The following is a 17,367-nucleotide window of genomic DNA, read 5'->3' on the forward strand; positions in this document are numbered from 1 at the left end:
CACATTCTGTATTGTAAGTTCTTTCGACTTTTCCTTATAGGACATTATCACAAAGTGCCTAGTTTAAAAAGTCCCTAGACTTCAGCATGCTGGCTTAAAAAAAAAAATAAACCAAAATGTGTCTGGGGCATCCTAGCTTTTTTTTTAATAAACCAAAACAAGGCTGCCCAAATCCTTGTGAAAATAGTTCTGTGAAGTACTTTTATACTCCCCAAAATAGGCCCCAAAGGAACAAAAAAAGGTAATCTTCAATACAGGTTATCTTGGCCTCTTTTGAAAGCTACAATTCTTAACCTCCAACAAATAGAATTAAAATCCATTGAGGGAAACTTTAATTTTTCTTTTCAAGTTAGTAGACCAACTTGCTGTTATGCAAAGAAAATGTTGATATGCCAACCACTGGTATACAGATTGTATTGTTATGCATATCCTCAGGAAAGATTCTACCACAAATTCTCTATACTTGCTGCCAGCTGAAAGCCACTCTTATGTTCACTGAAACCCCTTGAAGGAAAAATTCAGCTAGAACAAAAACCTTTCATATGCAGTGTTTTCCTTGTCTGAAGGTCCGTTTTCTGGGGTAAAAAAATGACCCCAGATGTAACTTATAGTAGGGTAGTAGGGGCCTTTTTGACATGGGGTGAAGCATATGTCAGCTTTTACTTATGTTAGTACATTTTATGCTTTTCGTACAATTGACATCTTGTTTGAAAGTATCATATGCCAGAATCGGTTGCTCCTAGCCCTTCTGAGCAATAAGGAAGAGTTTTTCTTAAAAATAAATAGTACCAGTTGAGGCAGTAAAAATGCTGTATGTTAGGTTAAGTAAAATGTTTTGAAGTTATATTTCCATTAAAGCCTGCATTTATCTCATTTTGTTTATTCTCATTAAATGCTGGCACTTTTATGGTCTTGTAATCTCAGGCTGTGAGAAGTATTGCTTGACTCTGGGGTTTTGTCCATGGATGTAGGTATCAAGCTCAGGTTTGTCTTTGAAGTGAAAAACTGTGTCCTCAGTTAACTTCCATCCTGATGTCCTTCAGTGCAATTCTTCTTTTATCAGAAGTATCTCAGACTGAGTTAAAGGGCTTAATCCATGAAGTATGCAAAGGATTGGGTCTTAAGGCTTGGATCCTCAGAGCCATGGTTTCTTAGGATCCTATGATCCTGACAGAACTCATGAGGGAGGCTTTTCCATCCTTTTGTTCTGTCTGCACTCTGTAGAAGAACATTCTAGACAGGGGTGGAGATGCAGGCATAAGAACAATTGCTTTATATCCTCAAAAGTTGTGTTCCATTTGTTGTGTTCCATTTTGTATTTTCCCCCTATTCCCTTTGATAGTAAGTACAAGATACGAGTCTTAAATGTAGAATTATTCACTGGGTGCATGTACTTGATTTTATTCAGGGATTTCAGTATTCAACTGCATTACTATGTTAAGAATAAACGGACAAATCTAAAAAAAGAATATTAAAACAGTTAAGTTAGACCAGAGACCTTATTTTGCTCAGCCAGGTATGAAAGTCTTTATTCACTATATCTATTGGTACAGTTTAACAGCTTAATTTCAGAAAACTCTGTACTTATAAGCAGATTCTGTAAGTGTTTGAAACAAAACCAATGTGGCAAAATACCGAAGTATTTTTTTAGCAGTCATGAAAGAGAGGGGCTCTTATTTATCAGTAACTGGTTAAAGAACAGAAGGCGGTGAGTGGGAATAGATGGTGATTTCTTCAAGTGGAGGGATGTAACTAATAGGATCCCACAGTATTCTGATATTATGGCCAATGCTTTTCAATCTATTCATAAATTATTTGGAATTAGGAATAAGCAGCGAAGTGGCCAGGTTTGTTGATGACACTAAAACATATAGAGTAGTTAAAATCAGTCAGGATTGCAAAGAGCTCCAAGCGTATCTTTCCTGTCCAGGAGGATGGACATCAAAATGGCAAAATCCAGGTTAGGCATAATTAGGCATGGAATTGAAAATAAAACTTCCAGGATTGTACTTCCCTTATACAAATCCTTAGTGTTCCTACACTTAGAATATTGTTTACAGTCCTGGTCACCTTACCTGAAAAAAGCCATTAGGCCACCCAAACATCCTGGACAACTTTTGGAGACATTGGAGAGAAGGGCAACAAAGATAATCCAAGAACTGGAGCAACTCCCTTGTGAAAAAAGGCGAGTAAAGGAACCATGATTATGCATGTTCAGAATTATGCTCAGTGTGGATAAAATAAGAAAATGAAGAAGGCATTTTTCTCCCTATCCCATAATATTAGAACCTGGGTTTATCTCATGGATCTGCTTGGTGGGAGATTTAGGACAGATAAAAGGAAGTACTTCTTCACACAATGTATAATTAAACTGTGGAATTTACTGCCATAGGAGGTGCTAATTGCCACCAATTTGCATGGGTTTAAAAGGTGATAGGACAAATTCATGGAAGAGGAGGGGACTATCAGTGACCACTAGCCTTGCTGGCTATGGACAACCTCCATTGCCAGAGGTAGCATGCATGCATGCACAAGCTGCTGAGGAATTTGGACAGGTGGAGGGAGCTCTTGTACCCAGCCCACTTGAGAGATTCTGTTTAAAGCTGGTTGGCCACTGTGTGGACAGAGTGCTCGAGTGGATGGATCACTGGTCTGATACAGCAGGGCTTTTCTTATGTTCTGTGTTCTGATTTTTTTTAAATAGGATTGCCACTTTACAATAAGAGGAGGCAGACTAAGGAAAAATGGAGAATACCAACTTCCTGTTGTTGTCCTTATGTTAAGTTTGCCCCATTCCTCCAATGGTTCACCAACATTGCTAACTCCTGGAATGATGGAAAATCTTTTCCATGAAATGGGGCATGCTATGCATTCTATGCTGGGAAGAACTCGCTACCAACATGTTACTGGTAAGCAATAGGGCATAAAAGTACTTCACTTTTACAAGCAAACATTTCATAGTAAGTTTTATATCTGGTTATGCTGTATATAGGTGTTTTAGTTTTATCTTGTAAGGCAGCTGAGAATATTTTTTTTCTGGGCTCATTTGTTACAAAACTGATAACTGATCCTTTCTTTAAAAAAGATTTCTGATAAGGCAATGTCTACTTTTTTACTAGAAGATATGACTGTATATGTCATATGTATATGACTGTATATGTTCTAGTCAGAAACCCCACATTGCTTAGTCAGAATTACTTTCTTAGGGGCCCAGAGTTTTGACAACCAGCTTGCTGTCAATACTTCTTTTCCCTAGGAAAAGTGGGGAGTTGTGCCTTTGAATTCTCCTGACATCTGTCAAGAGAAACCAGAGGGAGCCTGGAGTGGTGTGTGTGTGGGGGGGACGGAGGGTCATCTGGCAGTGTTCAGGATTTGGTACCTGCTGCATCTTAGTAGCAGGCATGCCCTCTGGACATTGTTTCAGCCAAGATTTCAAATCCCTAAACTCATGCAATTGCAGAGATTCACAGTTGTGCAACCACAGCTAAAAAATAAAAAATAAGCTGAAATACTTTTTGTGCATTTTTTACAAGAAGGTTTCTGACAGCTATGGACAGGTCCTTCGAGGTGTTACTCAGTCACTCTGAATGGGCTATCCATGGCTCTCAGACCAGGAATAGCGAGAGCCAGCTGTCAGGCCACTGTTTGTGATCTCTGAGAGGAAAAGAGTGGGGGAATAAGTCATGCAGCAGGCACGGAATTGTTCTGTTGCATCCCAGACTGGAGCAGTTATTTATGTCTTGATAAATTGGCTATTGCTTTAAAAGCAGTCAGAGGCAATTAGGATGTAAGAGCATATTCAAACAATGTAAATCATTTTGGAGATGTGGGCATATTTTTGACCCTTAAATCTCTGATCTGCTCAGACATGATGTAGCCTTGATGCAGAAGGGGAGTGGGGAATAGATGGGAAATTACAGGTCTCATCATTATTTTCTTTTAAGATAAGCCAAACAAAAACAAAAACAAAAAACCAAAACAGACCCAGAGCAGAACAAGGGAGATGTGTGCCTCAGTGCTGAAGATGCAAAGTGTTGCCTGTCACTAACCTACCACTGTTCAGTAAATGCTTCTGACATTCCTGTTCCACAGAGCAGCCCAGGCCATAATTGCCCTGTTAGCTAAGGCAGAACATAACATTATCACCGTGCTAGTACATTAAGGACTGAGTATTGAAAACTTGTAATACCCACAAAACAGAAGAACTTCATTGAGGAAATATATTTTATGTACCGTACAACAAATAGTATTGTTTTGTTGCTTATGAAAGTTAAAAGCTGGAAAAGCTTGAAGTTCACAGGTCACAAAGGGAAAAAGGCTGGATTTCGGAAATGAAATTTTGAATAGTAGAAAAGTACTTGATTGTCTTGAGGGAGTAAAAGCACCTTTCTTCAAGTGACTGACATCTTGAACAATGAAAGAAAGAACATCTGAACAATAATTCTGTGTGTTCATCAGACAGATGGGGATGTAAATGGGATTAAATTCTCAAGGATGGTTTGTATTTTTATTGTAATTGGGTATAGAGTTTAGGCAATTAAAGATTTTGTGTTTAATGTGGGGCCAGATTGACTGCAACCTGGCTTGCATTTATAAAGGGTGTGATCCTCACCCAGCTGTTCAAATAGTATGCTTTACTTAGTGATTTGCAGTAAAATGTATAGGATTATAATTTAGCTGTTCTGCCAATATGTACAATAACATTACAGAAATGAAGTATTTACTTAATGAATGATTTATCGCAGTTCATCAAAAGTGCAAGTCAAAAGCTAAGAGGAGCTTGGGGAAGAAAGAAGAACATACATAAAAGTTATGGCTACCTGCATGTTAATTTTTTTCATATCCTCTCCAGGAACAAGATGTTCTACAGACTTCGCTGAAGTTCCCTCAATCTTGATGGAGTACTTTGCAAATGATTATAGAGTGGTGAACCAATTTGCAAGGCATTATAAAACAGGCCAGGTAAGGATAACTAGAAAGCAGGCTGATTGTAAACAAAAACAGGTGTTTGTTTTTCCCAAAAAAAACCCCCATTCAATTCATTTGTGCTAAGTAAAGAAACTTAATATGATTGCTTTAAAATGGTTTGTCATTCAACCTTTTGCCTGCCACCCCACCCAATGCCCTCCTTTGGGCCCAAGCCATACCATGGAAAGAAATGGTGATTTTTGCTGTCTTTAAAAAGCGAAACAAAACTGTCCATGTGTATCTTTAGAAATAACAACTATCTTATCTTCTCTCTGTGTTATGGGAGTATAGGTTCTTATAGTACTAGAAACCTGCAAATCCTATATATAGAGATGGGAATTCAGGATATTCAGTGTTTTACAAGAAGCAGATTGGGATGGCTGTTTCCCAGTATGTTTCAATTAATTTATTTTACTTTTTAGTAGAACGCGTTCCTAAATATTAAATGTTGACTTTAGAAAGATGCTGCTGAGGAACCTAAAATATCTTGTAGCCCCACTGCCTAGTCTTGTGGAATGAGTGCACAAGTGCACTGAATCCAGTGGGATTGACTCTCAGGTAAGTATATCTAGGATTGCAGACTTAGAATATAATATGTTCCCTTATATTTTCTAGAAACCATAACAGACCTTGCTTATTTTTATTTCACAAATGTGGAGCTAAGTACTCTTGTCCTGGTCTCTTGCTTTATGACTGACATTGTTAGGCATAATGTATCAGGGAGCAATTGAGTCAGTTTTAATTCATCCTTGATAGGCAAATAGGATGACCTATAATGTAGGATTAGGCCTGGAGCCTGAATCTGCTGTTTTGCTGTCATGTTTCTAAATGTGTGTTTGTTTTAAATGTTTTAAAAATTACTTTATTCAGCTGTCTAATTTTTTTAATATGATTGCTTTAAAACGGTTTCTCACCAAGCACTTTATTTCCTATAATTTTAAATATAAGTGTGAGTAAACAGTGTGCAAGAGTATATCTTTTGTTATAACATAGTTGCTTGCAGTCTGTTTTATCTGATGAGAACCGTATTTTGTATACTTAGAGGCAGGGCTAATCCTGTTTGCTTTCTCACCATTATTTATGTTTACTGAGAACTGTTCTGATTTAGTCTTCTCAGTTATGTCAGATTTTCTGAAATCTGTGCATGGATGCCCCATGTCCTACTGCCCTGTGTCATTTGCCTTCTCTCAAGTAGCCTTTCCTGCCCACCCACCAGCATTTTGATACTTCCTAGGCTACTACACCTGTTCTCCTGTCTTCAGCATCAGTCACTTCTAGGCAGCCAATGGATTCTATTCCCCACTCCCCTGGTTTTCTTTTCCAACTACACTCAAGCTTCTGTGACTAATGGAATATGTTAAGTCCTCCTTGGTTTTATTTTGGGCTGGGGGACTGCCATACTAGGTTTGATTTTTAAAACTTTGCGGGAGGGCGGTTCTGCAAATTTCAAGGTTCCCTTGAACATGTTGGTGCCTTCCTCTTGTTCCTTAGGAGCTTCATCTTGTTAATAGTTGTGTTAGCACTCAGTACCCAAGTTGCTCATATGTATAATATTGCTTTTACATACATAAAATCTTTGACATTTTCACACAGTTCTGAAAAGTTGGTGAAGCAGGTCTTTCCTGTGCCTAGACCATGCTGATGTATTCTCAGCAATAATTAAATAGCAGTACCAGTTTACCCAAGTGAGCGGTTACTGAGATTTCAAAAAAAAATGGAGTCACATTGGTTATTTTTCAGTCATCTGTAAGGAGGCTAATTGTAATGATAATTTGTGTTTTTTAAAAAATTCAGCAGATCAGCAGTTTTCACATATGAATTCTTTATGGACACTAAGGTGAATATGATCTGACTAGCTTATAATGTATCAGTCTACAACTTAATCCTTTGTCAAACCCCTGTTTGACAAAGTTCCTTAAGTGCCCTTCCCAAAACCAACAGCACGAATGTTTGTTTTAGTAAGCAGATTAGGTACTCAAATTAACATATTCTCATAAGAGAAAATGAGGGAGTTCTAGAAGCCTATCCTTTCAAAACCTACAGACTGTTCCATGTATGGTACTTTTTCTATATAGAAATAATTTTCTGTCAGTGAAAACTGCCATAATTGCACATTTGGAACTGCAGCTAATCAATTTATAAATGAATCTAATTTCACTTAAAGTTGGATAGTTTCTACATACAACAGGGTATACACACCTACATAAACCTTTTCCTAAACCTGTAGAGGGGAAATATGTTTGAGGTAGCCTTGTTGTAAGAGCTACAAGTGATGCTTTAAATGGGCTGGGAGAAATGCCCCCCCCCCCACTAATATTCAGGAGAAGTGCATGGTTACTTGTATTGCCCATTTCCTGACAACAAAAATCTTCCTGCTCTATGCTCCAATGAACTGCAAACCTGGATTTCCATCTCAGTGAAGCCTTGTGGGATTGTGGTTTACCAAAATACCAGTTAGCAGGGTTCTGCTATTTTGTTCTGTTTTAAACAGGATAACATTTGACAGCCTGTGATTTGAAACAGCTGAAGTATAAAACTGTGAAAAATTAAAGTTATACTGGGAGAGCCAATTTGGTTGTAATCGTGTTAAAAATTAGAGCCCTATAAAATGAATCCCTTCACTGCTGCCAAGTTTTTCCATGCATATATTTTATAGTATAGGGAAAAAAACCTATAGCAGGGTACCAAATATGCAAATAGAGAATCTTTTGGGTGTTCTGTGACAAGCTAGACCATGGCTTCACAGAAAAGACTTTATAGCATAAGAGTCTTGCTGAGTCAGACAAAAGGCCCATCAAGAAAACATTTTGCTTTCATTAGTGGCCAGAGAATGTACATTCAGGGACTAAAAACAAAATCCTCTCCCCATAACTTATCCGCTGCATATTCATAGATAGACTCCCTCCTAACCTGGAAGTTCCGTTTAGCTGGTGTTGGCTCATAGTTGTTGATAGCGCTGCCCTCCATGAACTTGTATTATTCTAGTTTAAAGCCATCTATGCTAGTGACTGTTGCCACACCTTGTGGTAATGTATTCTATAAATGAATTATGCAGTGCCTGAAGAAGTATTTTTGCTTGCCCCCCCATCCTGAATCTACTCAATTTTATTACTTGAACTGTACAATCTAATATTTTATAATCCTGTATCATACCCCTGCTGCATCACTCAGTTGTCTTTTTCAGTTTGTCCTACTTTAAAAGAAAAGAAAAGAAAACCAAGACTAGATGTAAAAACACCTTTTTAAATGATAGGCTTTGTAGTATCAAAAAGTCCATTTTTAATATGGATTGAACAAAACCATTTAATGATTTGCCTTTGAAAAGTTTAACTGTATAAACCAAACATTTAACTATATAAACCATTTGTTTGGAGGATTTCTGTATTTTTAAAGTTTTTGAATCTCAAAATCATATTCCATTTATTTGTTGCATTTTGCCTAGCCTCCTCAAAGTAGCATACATGTCCCTCCTTTCCTCTTTTATCCTCAGACCAATGTAGGAGATTTTTTGAGGAACAGTGACAGACTGAAGGGCTCCTAGTGAGTTTCATAGAGTCAGAACTATAGAATCATAAAATAGTAGAGTTGGAAGGAGCCAGAGGGCCATCAGGTCCAACGTGATGCAGGAGTTCAAGTTAAAACATCCCTCTCAGGTGGCTGTCCAGTTGCTCCTTGAATGCCTCTAGTGTGGGAGAGCTTACAACATCCCTAGTAATCGGTTCTGTTGTCATACTACTCTTAACAGTTAGGAAGTTCTTCCTGCTGATCAGCCAGAACTTGGTGTCCTCAAACACATATCCGTTATTCTGTGTCCTGCACTCTGGGATGACTGAGATCCTGTCTTTCCTTTTTGTGACATCCTTTCAAGTGCTAACCTATCTCCCCTCTGTCTTCCCTTCTTGAGGTTAAATTTGGCCAGTGCTTAATCTCTACTCACAGGGCTTGTATGGGGTATCTGCCTCTGTGTATACAAAGTACCTGACAGATGATCGAACACATTGTGAGTCCTTGGCCCACTTCCTTCCCCCTTGGGCTTCTCACAGTTCTCCGTCATGGTTTCTGTGCATCACACAATATGGGTGCTGTGCCTGCACAGTGCCTCCCTCGAGGAAGATTTCTCTAGCTTAGCCTAGAACTATCCACGGAGTCTCACCCCCTCTCTCCCTGTATATAAAAGGCAGGCTCCTGCCATTTTGACAGTTCATTTTCGACTGCCGTTTACCAGTTCTTTGCATTCTCTAGCATTCATTGCCTTTTTCTATTCTCCTCTGGTAATATTTGAACTTTCCTTTTTTATATAGTCTTGCTTTATTCTAATTCTATTTCTACATTCTCCTTGAATTCCAGTTTCCTTGTCATCCAATCCCTTTGCCCCTCCTCCCCTCACAACCTTAAAAACTTCCACAAAAAAAAAGATATCCCAGGGGACACCTCAGAGGGAAAAGGTCCCTCTCCTCCCCTGCTCCTGCCAAGTCAGCTGAAGTGATATCTGTGCCCAAAAGGGCTCATAGCCAGCTGGCCCAGGTGATCTCCCTTCTGCCCTACTGGCACCAGCCCCTTCAGGCTGGTGGTGGGGCCCCCAAGATTGCTTTAGCCAGCTTCTTGCCTGGCTGGCAGACAGTAAGGCAGCACAGATCACTTCTGTCAGCCCACAAGCCAGGCGCAGCAGTTTCTGTAACCTGTTGTAGGGCTTGGTGCAGCAGCAGGCGGCAATAGAAGAGTCTAGAGCATAGAGGCTATGTAGCAAGGGGACGGCATATAAAAACTTTAGATAGATAAAATGATAGATAGATAGATAGATAGATAGATAGATAGATAGATAGAACGAACGCCATTCTGCTGCCAACCACTGCTGTGCTGACAATATGGGGAAGCCTTTGACAGCTGTACCTGAGTGCTCTGCGGGTGACTTTCAGTAGCATTTGTCTCCTAGCCACTTGGCAAAAGTGTCAAAGAGGAGGGTTGCCACTCTCACCAACCACCTGTCTTGTTGGGCTTCACCTTCCAGCCAGGTTTAGACAACACAACCTATCATGGGTCAAACAGACCCAACTACAAGTCATGAATTGTCAGAATGGTTTATGAGCAAAAAATAAGCCACCCTGACAAACTGATCCCAGGTCCACACAGCCCAACAACCCTCTGTGGCTTGTAAGCCTAGGATCAAGGTATCTATAGGAACATCTCCTATAATATTCTCTGTTGTTGCTGAAACAAACCCATATCAAAGCACATTTGGAATTTAGAGAAAGGCATGTGGGACTTGCCTTTTTGGCCTTGCTGCAGGATGCTGTGTGTGCCTCAAAGCCAACAATGTTCATTGTCTTGAGATCACCACCCCCACAGTGAAGCATAGTGGTGGCAACATTATGTTGCAAGGATGCTTCTCCTTGACAGGGACTAGGGAACTGGTCGGGATGGAAGCCAAGGTAAATAGCACCAAATGCAAGGCAATTCTACAGGAAAAACTCTTTCAGTCTGCAAGGGACTCAAAACTGGGTTGGAGGTTGACCTTCCAGCAGATCAATGACTCTAATGCATAGCCAAAGTAACACTGGAGTGGGTTAAACACAAGAGCTTGAGCATCTTAGAATGGCCAAGTCAAAACCCAGACCTCAATCCAACTGAGAATCAGTGTCAAGACTTGAAAGTTGCTGTTCACTAACAGTTCTCATTCAACTTGACAGAACTGGAACAGCTTTGCCAGGAAAAATGGGCAAACATTGCTGTTCCAGATGCACAGTGCTTATAGAGATTTGCCCAGGAAGTCTCCCAGCTGTAATTATTACTAAGAATTGACTCAAGGGAGTGAATATTTACACAACTATCAAGTGTCCATTTGTTTTTGTTTACTTAAGGTTTGTGACACAGTAAAAATATTTTTTCCTTTTGCTATGCAATTATCTTGTCTACATGAAGCAGTAACAATGCCAATTTAATCCATTTCAGTTCCAAGGAGTAACATAAAATGTGGAAAAGGCAACTGTGTGAGAGAGTATTTTAAATAAATAACAACATTGTATTCTGAATAGGAACTGTAGTTTCTGCAAGATGAGGGTGAGAAAGGGCAATTGACCGGAGACAATGAAAAATATTAGGATTGTGTCATGTTGACCTGATCTGGCTATACTTTATCCCAACTAATATGGGACAATTACCCATGTTCCAAAGAGGGAAAGTAACATCAGATCCATAACCCTCTCTTCATCACATGAGTGATCATTATGGGTCGTGCAGATGCACATAATGTGTGTGTTAATTTACAGGACAGGACACAACAATGCAGTGTTTGTTAAGCCACTTGGTTGCCCCCCTCCCCATTTTAACAAAGGTATGCCACATAGACTATTATGGGCTACAGCTGTGGAATCTATAGGAGGTAGAGGATTAACAGGCAAAGTAGCAATTACCAGCTTGAGAAAGTAAGTTATGTTTTCAACTTTACTTTTTTTTTTATTAGAAGATGTAAGAAGAGGAAAGCCTCGAGTCCACCTATTTTGCTTTTATCTCTGTAGTCCTGATTAGGTCTGTGTGTGGTCCAACATTTATGTCTGTGTTTCATGTTTGTTTATATTCTTTATAGTTTGGGGTGGGAGGAGAATGTTTTTCTTTTTTCTTTTTTTTCCTAATCAGAGGGCCCATATCTGGGGTATACATCCCAGAATTTTTTCCCAGTATGGAATAAATATATGTTGGTTAAATGGTGCTATTGAACTGGTGTTATTGAAAATTACAGCTTTGTACACAGAATGTTCCTGAATATTCAAAGCTATACTACTATTTTCTGGATGGGAAAATTATAGAGCTTGCCTGACTAACTACTACATGAAACAGCCTTTCAATTTAGGAGCATTTCTTATCCATTGTTCAATGTTCATAGTTAGCTAATAACATTTTTGTCATTTCTCAACAACTGTTAATGCAATTGTTCTATTAACATCAATATTGTTTTCTCGGTCTCATAATTTAAGGTATAAATGAGCATATAAATTTCGATAAAGCACTTCTTAAACACTTCCACTGTAAAGCTTTAGGCCTGATTGAGGAATTCTTTGTAAATGCCAAACATCTGTGTTCCATTTTAGAAGTTAGAGAAGCTTTTTGAACATGTTAAGAGGCTTTGGTCACACCAACACTCTGGGCAGAACCACATATTATAAGAAACAGAACCATCCTCTCCTTGCTCTCCATAGCATATGTAAAACTTCTCTTGTACTTAAATATTGTTAAGGGAAGGAAATGTACAACATGACTCTGGAAATCAGCATGAGGAGCAAGTGTTACATAGGGGTTAGAATGTTGGACTGGGATTTGGGAGACCCAGGTTTTAGCCCCCACTCGGCCATGAAGCTCACTGGGTGACTTTGGCCAGTCACAGACTCAGCCAAACCTACCTCTCAGGGTTGTTGTTGTTGTAAGCATAAAATCAATGTAGTAAAACAGCAATAGCAAGTTTTAAAGCACATCATGGAGGAGAAGGGAAAAACTAAGCATGAGGATACTGTTTTCAAAGGCAGTGTTTCTGACAGTGTTGTGTATAGTTGCATTTTCAGTTTACCTAAGTCAGTTTTCTCCAACCTGGCACCCTTCAGATGTTTAAGACTTAACTCCCATCATCTCTAGCCAGCATGGCCAATGGTCAGAAATGCACAGATTTGTAATCTAAGATACTAATTTATATCAGGTGAAATGAAAGGATGCTACTCCTGTGCATCTTCTTCTTTCCTTCTCCTTTTAGGTAACAATAGATATTTTATCCTTTTATAAATACAATATTTATGTATGTGTGTGAAATACATTTTTTAAGGAGGACACGTATCCTGTCAAACAGAGAACTAGAGCATGTACTTGTGTATTTGTGTGAATGCCTGTCCAGGGTTTTTTCGCACTGGGGCAAAAGTTCTTTTCAACTCACAACAACCCTAATGAAATAGACTGTATCATCCAGGAAGTAGGTATCCCTTTGTATTCCCTCATGCTTACAGCTGGAGTGGGCCAGTTTGGGAGATCTGGGGGTTATTTTTTCCTCCTGCCTATAGGCAGCAGTTTGTGGGGTACCAGGACACCTGCAAGATGTTATGAAATCTGTGGGTGCTTCCATCCTGGAAAAAAGGAAAATTGCTGAGTTGGTGCCAAAATTTAGATGCAAATCCCTCTTGCAAATAAACCAAAATGGGTTGTTTAGGGAGATGGCAGGAAAAGCACCATGCTGTCCTTGGACCTATCTGGGATTATTTTCCCACTTACATCTTTTTCTTGGGTGTCTTTCTTGCTCTTCTTTCCCCCTCTTTTTGTCCTTTTAAAGAAATAGAAAGAACAGCATTTCCTGTGCCCAGAAAAATGTAATTTTAAGTCCCATAATCCAACTATTGCTCCTAATCCCAAGAAAGTATCTGACCAAGGGCAGTAACCAGCTGTGCCATTCCCTAAATGCAGACAACACTGCACTGGGGGAAACTAGGTTCTGAACTATGTATAAGAGAAGAATCCTGCTAAAGTTATGTTTGTGTAAGACGTGGTTCTGCATTAAGCTTGAGCAACTCATTGTGCAACCTGCTGCACAACCACTGGTGCAATAGAAGGATTTGGTGGAGCTCTGCTAGAACTATTCGAGTTTTCTAAATGATACTGTTGGATACTACCCAGTGTTTCTAGATGCACCACCCGTGCCTTCTCAGGTGCAGGAGGGCAGCAAGACAAAGCAAAGTCAAGTGCCTTTGTAAAAACTCTACTATTGTATAATTCTAAGAAGCAGATGGTGCCATGAGACAGGAGTAATTAAGAGCCACATCATGTCATTTTCCACGTTATAATTAAATATGTAACTATTGCTTTCATTTGATTCTTATTTTGTTTGTTCATTAGTAATATTTAAAAACTGGTAACTATTGCTAATTTCTTTCTCCTTTTTATTTAAGCCACTGCCCAAAAACATGGTGTCAAGACTCTGTGAATCTAAAAAAGTTTGTGCTGCAGCTGATATGCAGCTTCAGGTACGTTGATTGTTTCCCTGTGTGTGTTCACTTTGCAATGAACTATAAGAGATCTTAGTGTTGAAACTGTTGAATATAATAAATCTTTTTTTTAAAACCGACAATTATTTTAACATAAACAATTACCTATTTCTGAATTTAAGACTGACAAATTCTTTAAGTTTAAATTCAGTTGCAGCTTACCACATATGCAATTAACAACACATTTTAGAAGCTAAAACTTGCCAATAAAATAGTCAAAATAAAAAGGTCTGAAATTCATCCAGAAAAAGACAAAACAAACCTCTAGTGGAAGGGAGGAGGAATGTGTGGCCTGCAACTGCTATCAACTCTCACAACTGGCCATGCTTGCTTCTCAAACAGTATCTATAGAGGGCTCTAATGGAATAGATTAAATATCTCTATAAGCCAGTAAAAACATAGTTTTGGTTACCCTGCAATTAAGAAAGAAGTAGTTTCAAGATCACATTTTCCACACCCCACACATACTTTCCTCCCTGCTTTTGAGTGAATGCTCCCCTTCTGCTTCAAACTGAGATAGCAGGAAAGCTACCACCAGTTCAAAAGGTGTTTCAGATCATGGCATACTAGAAAACCTGGTTAGTTTAACTAGCATTAAGGCTGGTGCCAACATTTCCCCAAAAAGGATCAAGGCAGGAAGAGAAAAACGAGCATGTGAGAGAATATAGGATGTATTCTATAGCTAGCTCCAACGTATCTTAACAGAAGAGTAAGCCAGGGTTACATCTGCACTGTCCCATGTGCCTTTTTTCTCTCAACACAGTGTGCAAATGCTACAATTTAAAGAGCATTCTTGTTCACTTATTAAAATCACTGTGAGTTCTTAGATTAGAAGTTTTGTTTGTACTACCTGGGTCAGAGATGAAGCCAGGAGGTGTGAGGGCCTTGTGAAAGTGTATGCTTACATAAAGTCCTTTGGAATTTAGTGGTTTGCACTCCTGGTTAAGGGTGCATTATTGTTGCAAATGTAGTTAGTAAAATGGTTTGGAAATTATAAGTATAGAACATAAACATTCAGAGAAAGAGCAAACAAGCCCAGTTGACATTCTGGCAGTGGAGTTGAAAGGTTTGTTAAGCTGCAATCTGTTTTTCAAAAACTGTCATTCAAACAGGAGCAACATAATCCTTGGAAATGTTTCTGTTTTAGATGCAAAGACCCAGATAAGGGCATTGGCCAGAACAAATCTATAATAAATGAATACATTTTGGCAAAGCCAAACCTATGGATAGAATTTTTTAACAAATCCAAATCTAATTTACTTGAAAAAGGAAGTACATTTGGACATTCTAAATGACAATTGATTCCATTAAAATCAATTGTGCAAATGGCCTTAATTATAATAAAATGCCTAGCTCTCCATTTTTACCATCCAAGGGAAAATTTCTGTTCATCTGCAACAAGATATTGTATAAGGCTTGCATTACATACTTCCCACTGTTTTAAAAATACATTTGGTTTATATTATGGCTCTCCAATGATTAAAATAGCTTTTAAAGAATTGACTCCTTTTAGGGAGATTATCAGCTAAGTAATTAGAGCCACTGAATAGTATCCATTAGTCGATCAATGTCAGCAATAATGATGTTGCGCTAGAGTAACCCAATGCTAGTACAACCTCATTTGTACCTACAGTGCAAAAGGAAAAAGAAGCAATTTGCTGCCAAAAGAAGGTCAGCACACCTGAATTTAGGTAACAGATTCCCATGCTTTCCCCTGTAGGAGCAAATCTTAATGACATTGTGCTAGCATTGCTTTATACTGGCATTGCTTTATATCATTAGTGTACACAGTGAGCCACCATTGGATGGCCTCCCACAGTCTCCCATGTGCATATTGTATGGTAATGCCATGAACCTTAAATGAGGCTGTTTTCATATCACATTACTCTCAGTCCTTACTTGAAGCAAACACACAAGGCCTTCCTATCTGAGGATGGTAGGCTCAGTTCAACTGAGGGTGTTGAGCTTGGAAGAAGATTGCCCTGCCAGGGACTGGTTTCAGGCTTTCTGCTTTTAATGCAGGGCATTGAGCCTTCTGTTGTGACATCAAGAGCCATAATGGCTAGTCACTTTCTCTCCCTTAGCAGTCATAGCAATTTCTTCAAATCAAGTTCTCAATGGAAATTGCAGGGTGACTAAATGTTATGCCTAGGTCAGCCCTCATCCTATAGAGAACAAGAACAATCTCAAGCATAACTGCGGGCAAATGTCTTGTCTCCTCCAAGCCACTTCAGGATATCAAGGCTTAGATAATTATACCTTTAAATTCTTAGCTCTTTCCCTTTCAGTTCTCTCCAACCCACAGTTGGGCTGGGAATATGTAGAAATTCGTAGGCAGGATAGAGACACTTCGATCTTCTTTTTCACATCATGGGAGTATTTCTGGACTGGGCTGCTTCAGAGGGACGTTTCCCTCTGAAGAGTTTGTTGAATTATTTTTTTAAGTGCAAGAATTTAATGTATGCTTGCACTTAAAAATATGATCCCCTTTATGCAACGTGAAGCAATTAAGTTTATAGTTATATTTATGACAGTTGTGGAGCTTCATATTAATTCAGTTTTTACAGATTTCTCACCAGACTCTTAATACAGGAAACCTTCTGGTTTAGTTCAGTGTCAGTTATGTGAAATACTTGTTATTCAGATATTTCATGTCAGGAATATTAGCTTGTTTTCACAAGCATGATGAAAGTATTTTGGTTTTTATAGCTTCTCTGACATGATACCAAAGAAGAAGTGGGTGGCTTGCTCTAAAAGGTCATGCTATAATTTTTATGCCAATGTCCACAGAGCATAGGGCTGATAATTGGTGGTTTTTGTTGAGCCAAGGAAAGACCTTCTTAATAACTGAAATATCCAGGTGAATTCCAATTGGTGTTAAGCATTTTTAAATCATTGTGATTTTCCTGGGCAAGAGACCTATTGTGTGTGTGATGCTTGTAGTCTTATTTTAAAATAATGCTATATTTTGTTTTACATACACATTTTTTTATTCTTTGGTCAACCCCCCAGAAGGGTTGGGGCAGGTCAGATCACCAATCTCTGTGCTTTGTTTAGAGTGTTCTAAAAGTAACATGAAAGGGACCTGGAGAGAGATGTTTAAAATGCTTTTGGTAGTATGTCTTTGCCCACTAACAACAAAAATAGAGTCTGGAGGATCCCACACAGTGCATGGGTTCTCCTCCCCTTCCTTCACCACTTCCTATTAACCCCAGATGATCATTAAAATTTTACACAGGAAATAGTATTAGACAATAGGAACCTTGGATCTGCTTATATTTCATTAAGTAACACCTGTTACAGAACTGAAGGCTATAAGGAGATGGGAGAACTTTCTAAATACTAGACTGCACAGACACATTTATAATGACAGCTAGTACAACAA

The 17,367-nt window shown here is 38.8% G+C and overlaps 1 protein-coding gene across 5 annotated transcripts in view; it reads left to right on the forward strand.

Annotated features, from left to right (window-relative positions):
• Nucleotides 1-17,367, forward strand: part of LOC123029280 (mitochondrial intermediate peptidase) — a 51,987-nt gene that overhangs the window by 18,744 nt on the left and 15,876 nt on the right. For all 5 annotated transcript variants that reach the window (XR_006415897.1, XR_006415896.1, XM_044442070.1 and 2 more), the window contains exons 13-15: nt 2,705-2,909; nt 4,853-4,962; nt 13,887-13,961. Coding sequence is in view for 3 of the 5 variants with exons in the window: in XM_044442070.1 (XP_044298005.1) it covers nt 2,705-2,909; nt 4,853-4,962; nt 13,887-13,961 (390 nt within the window). In the remaining 2 variants the exon portion in view is untranslated. The remainder of the gene's footprint in view (nt 1-2,704; nt 2,910-4,852; nt 4,963-13,886; nt 13,962-17,367) is intronic.

This window comes from Varanus komodoensis, unplaced genomic scaffold (assembly GCF_004798865.1).
Source record: "Varanus komodoensis strain SLA01 unplaced genomic scaffold, ASM479886v1 scaffold4, whole genome shotgun sequence".
Taxonomy (NCBI): Eukaryota; Metazoa; Chordata; class Lepidosauria; order Squamata; family Varanidae; genus Varanus; species Varanus komodoensis.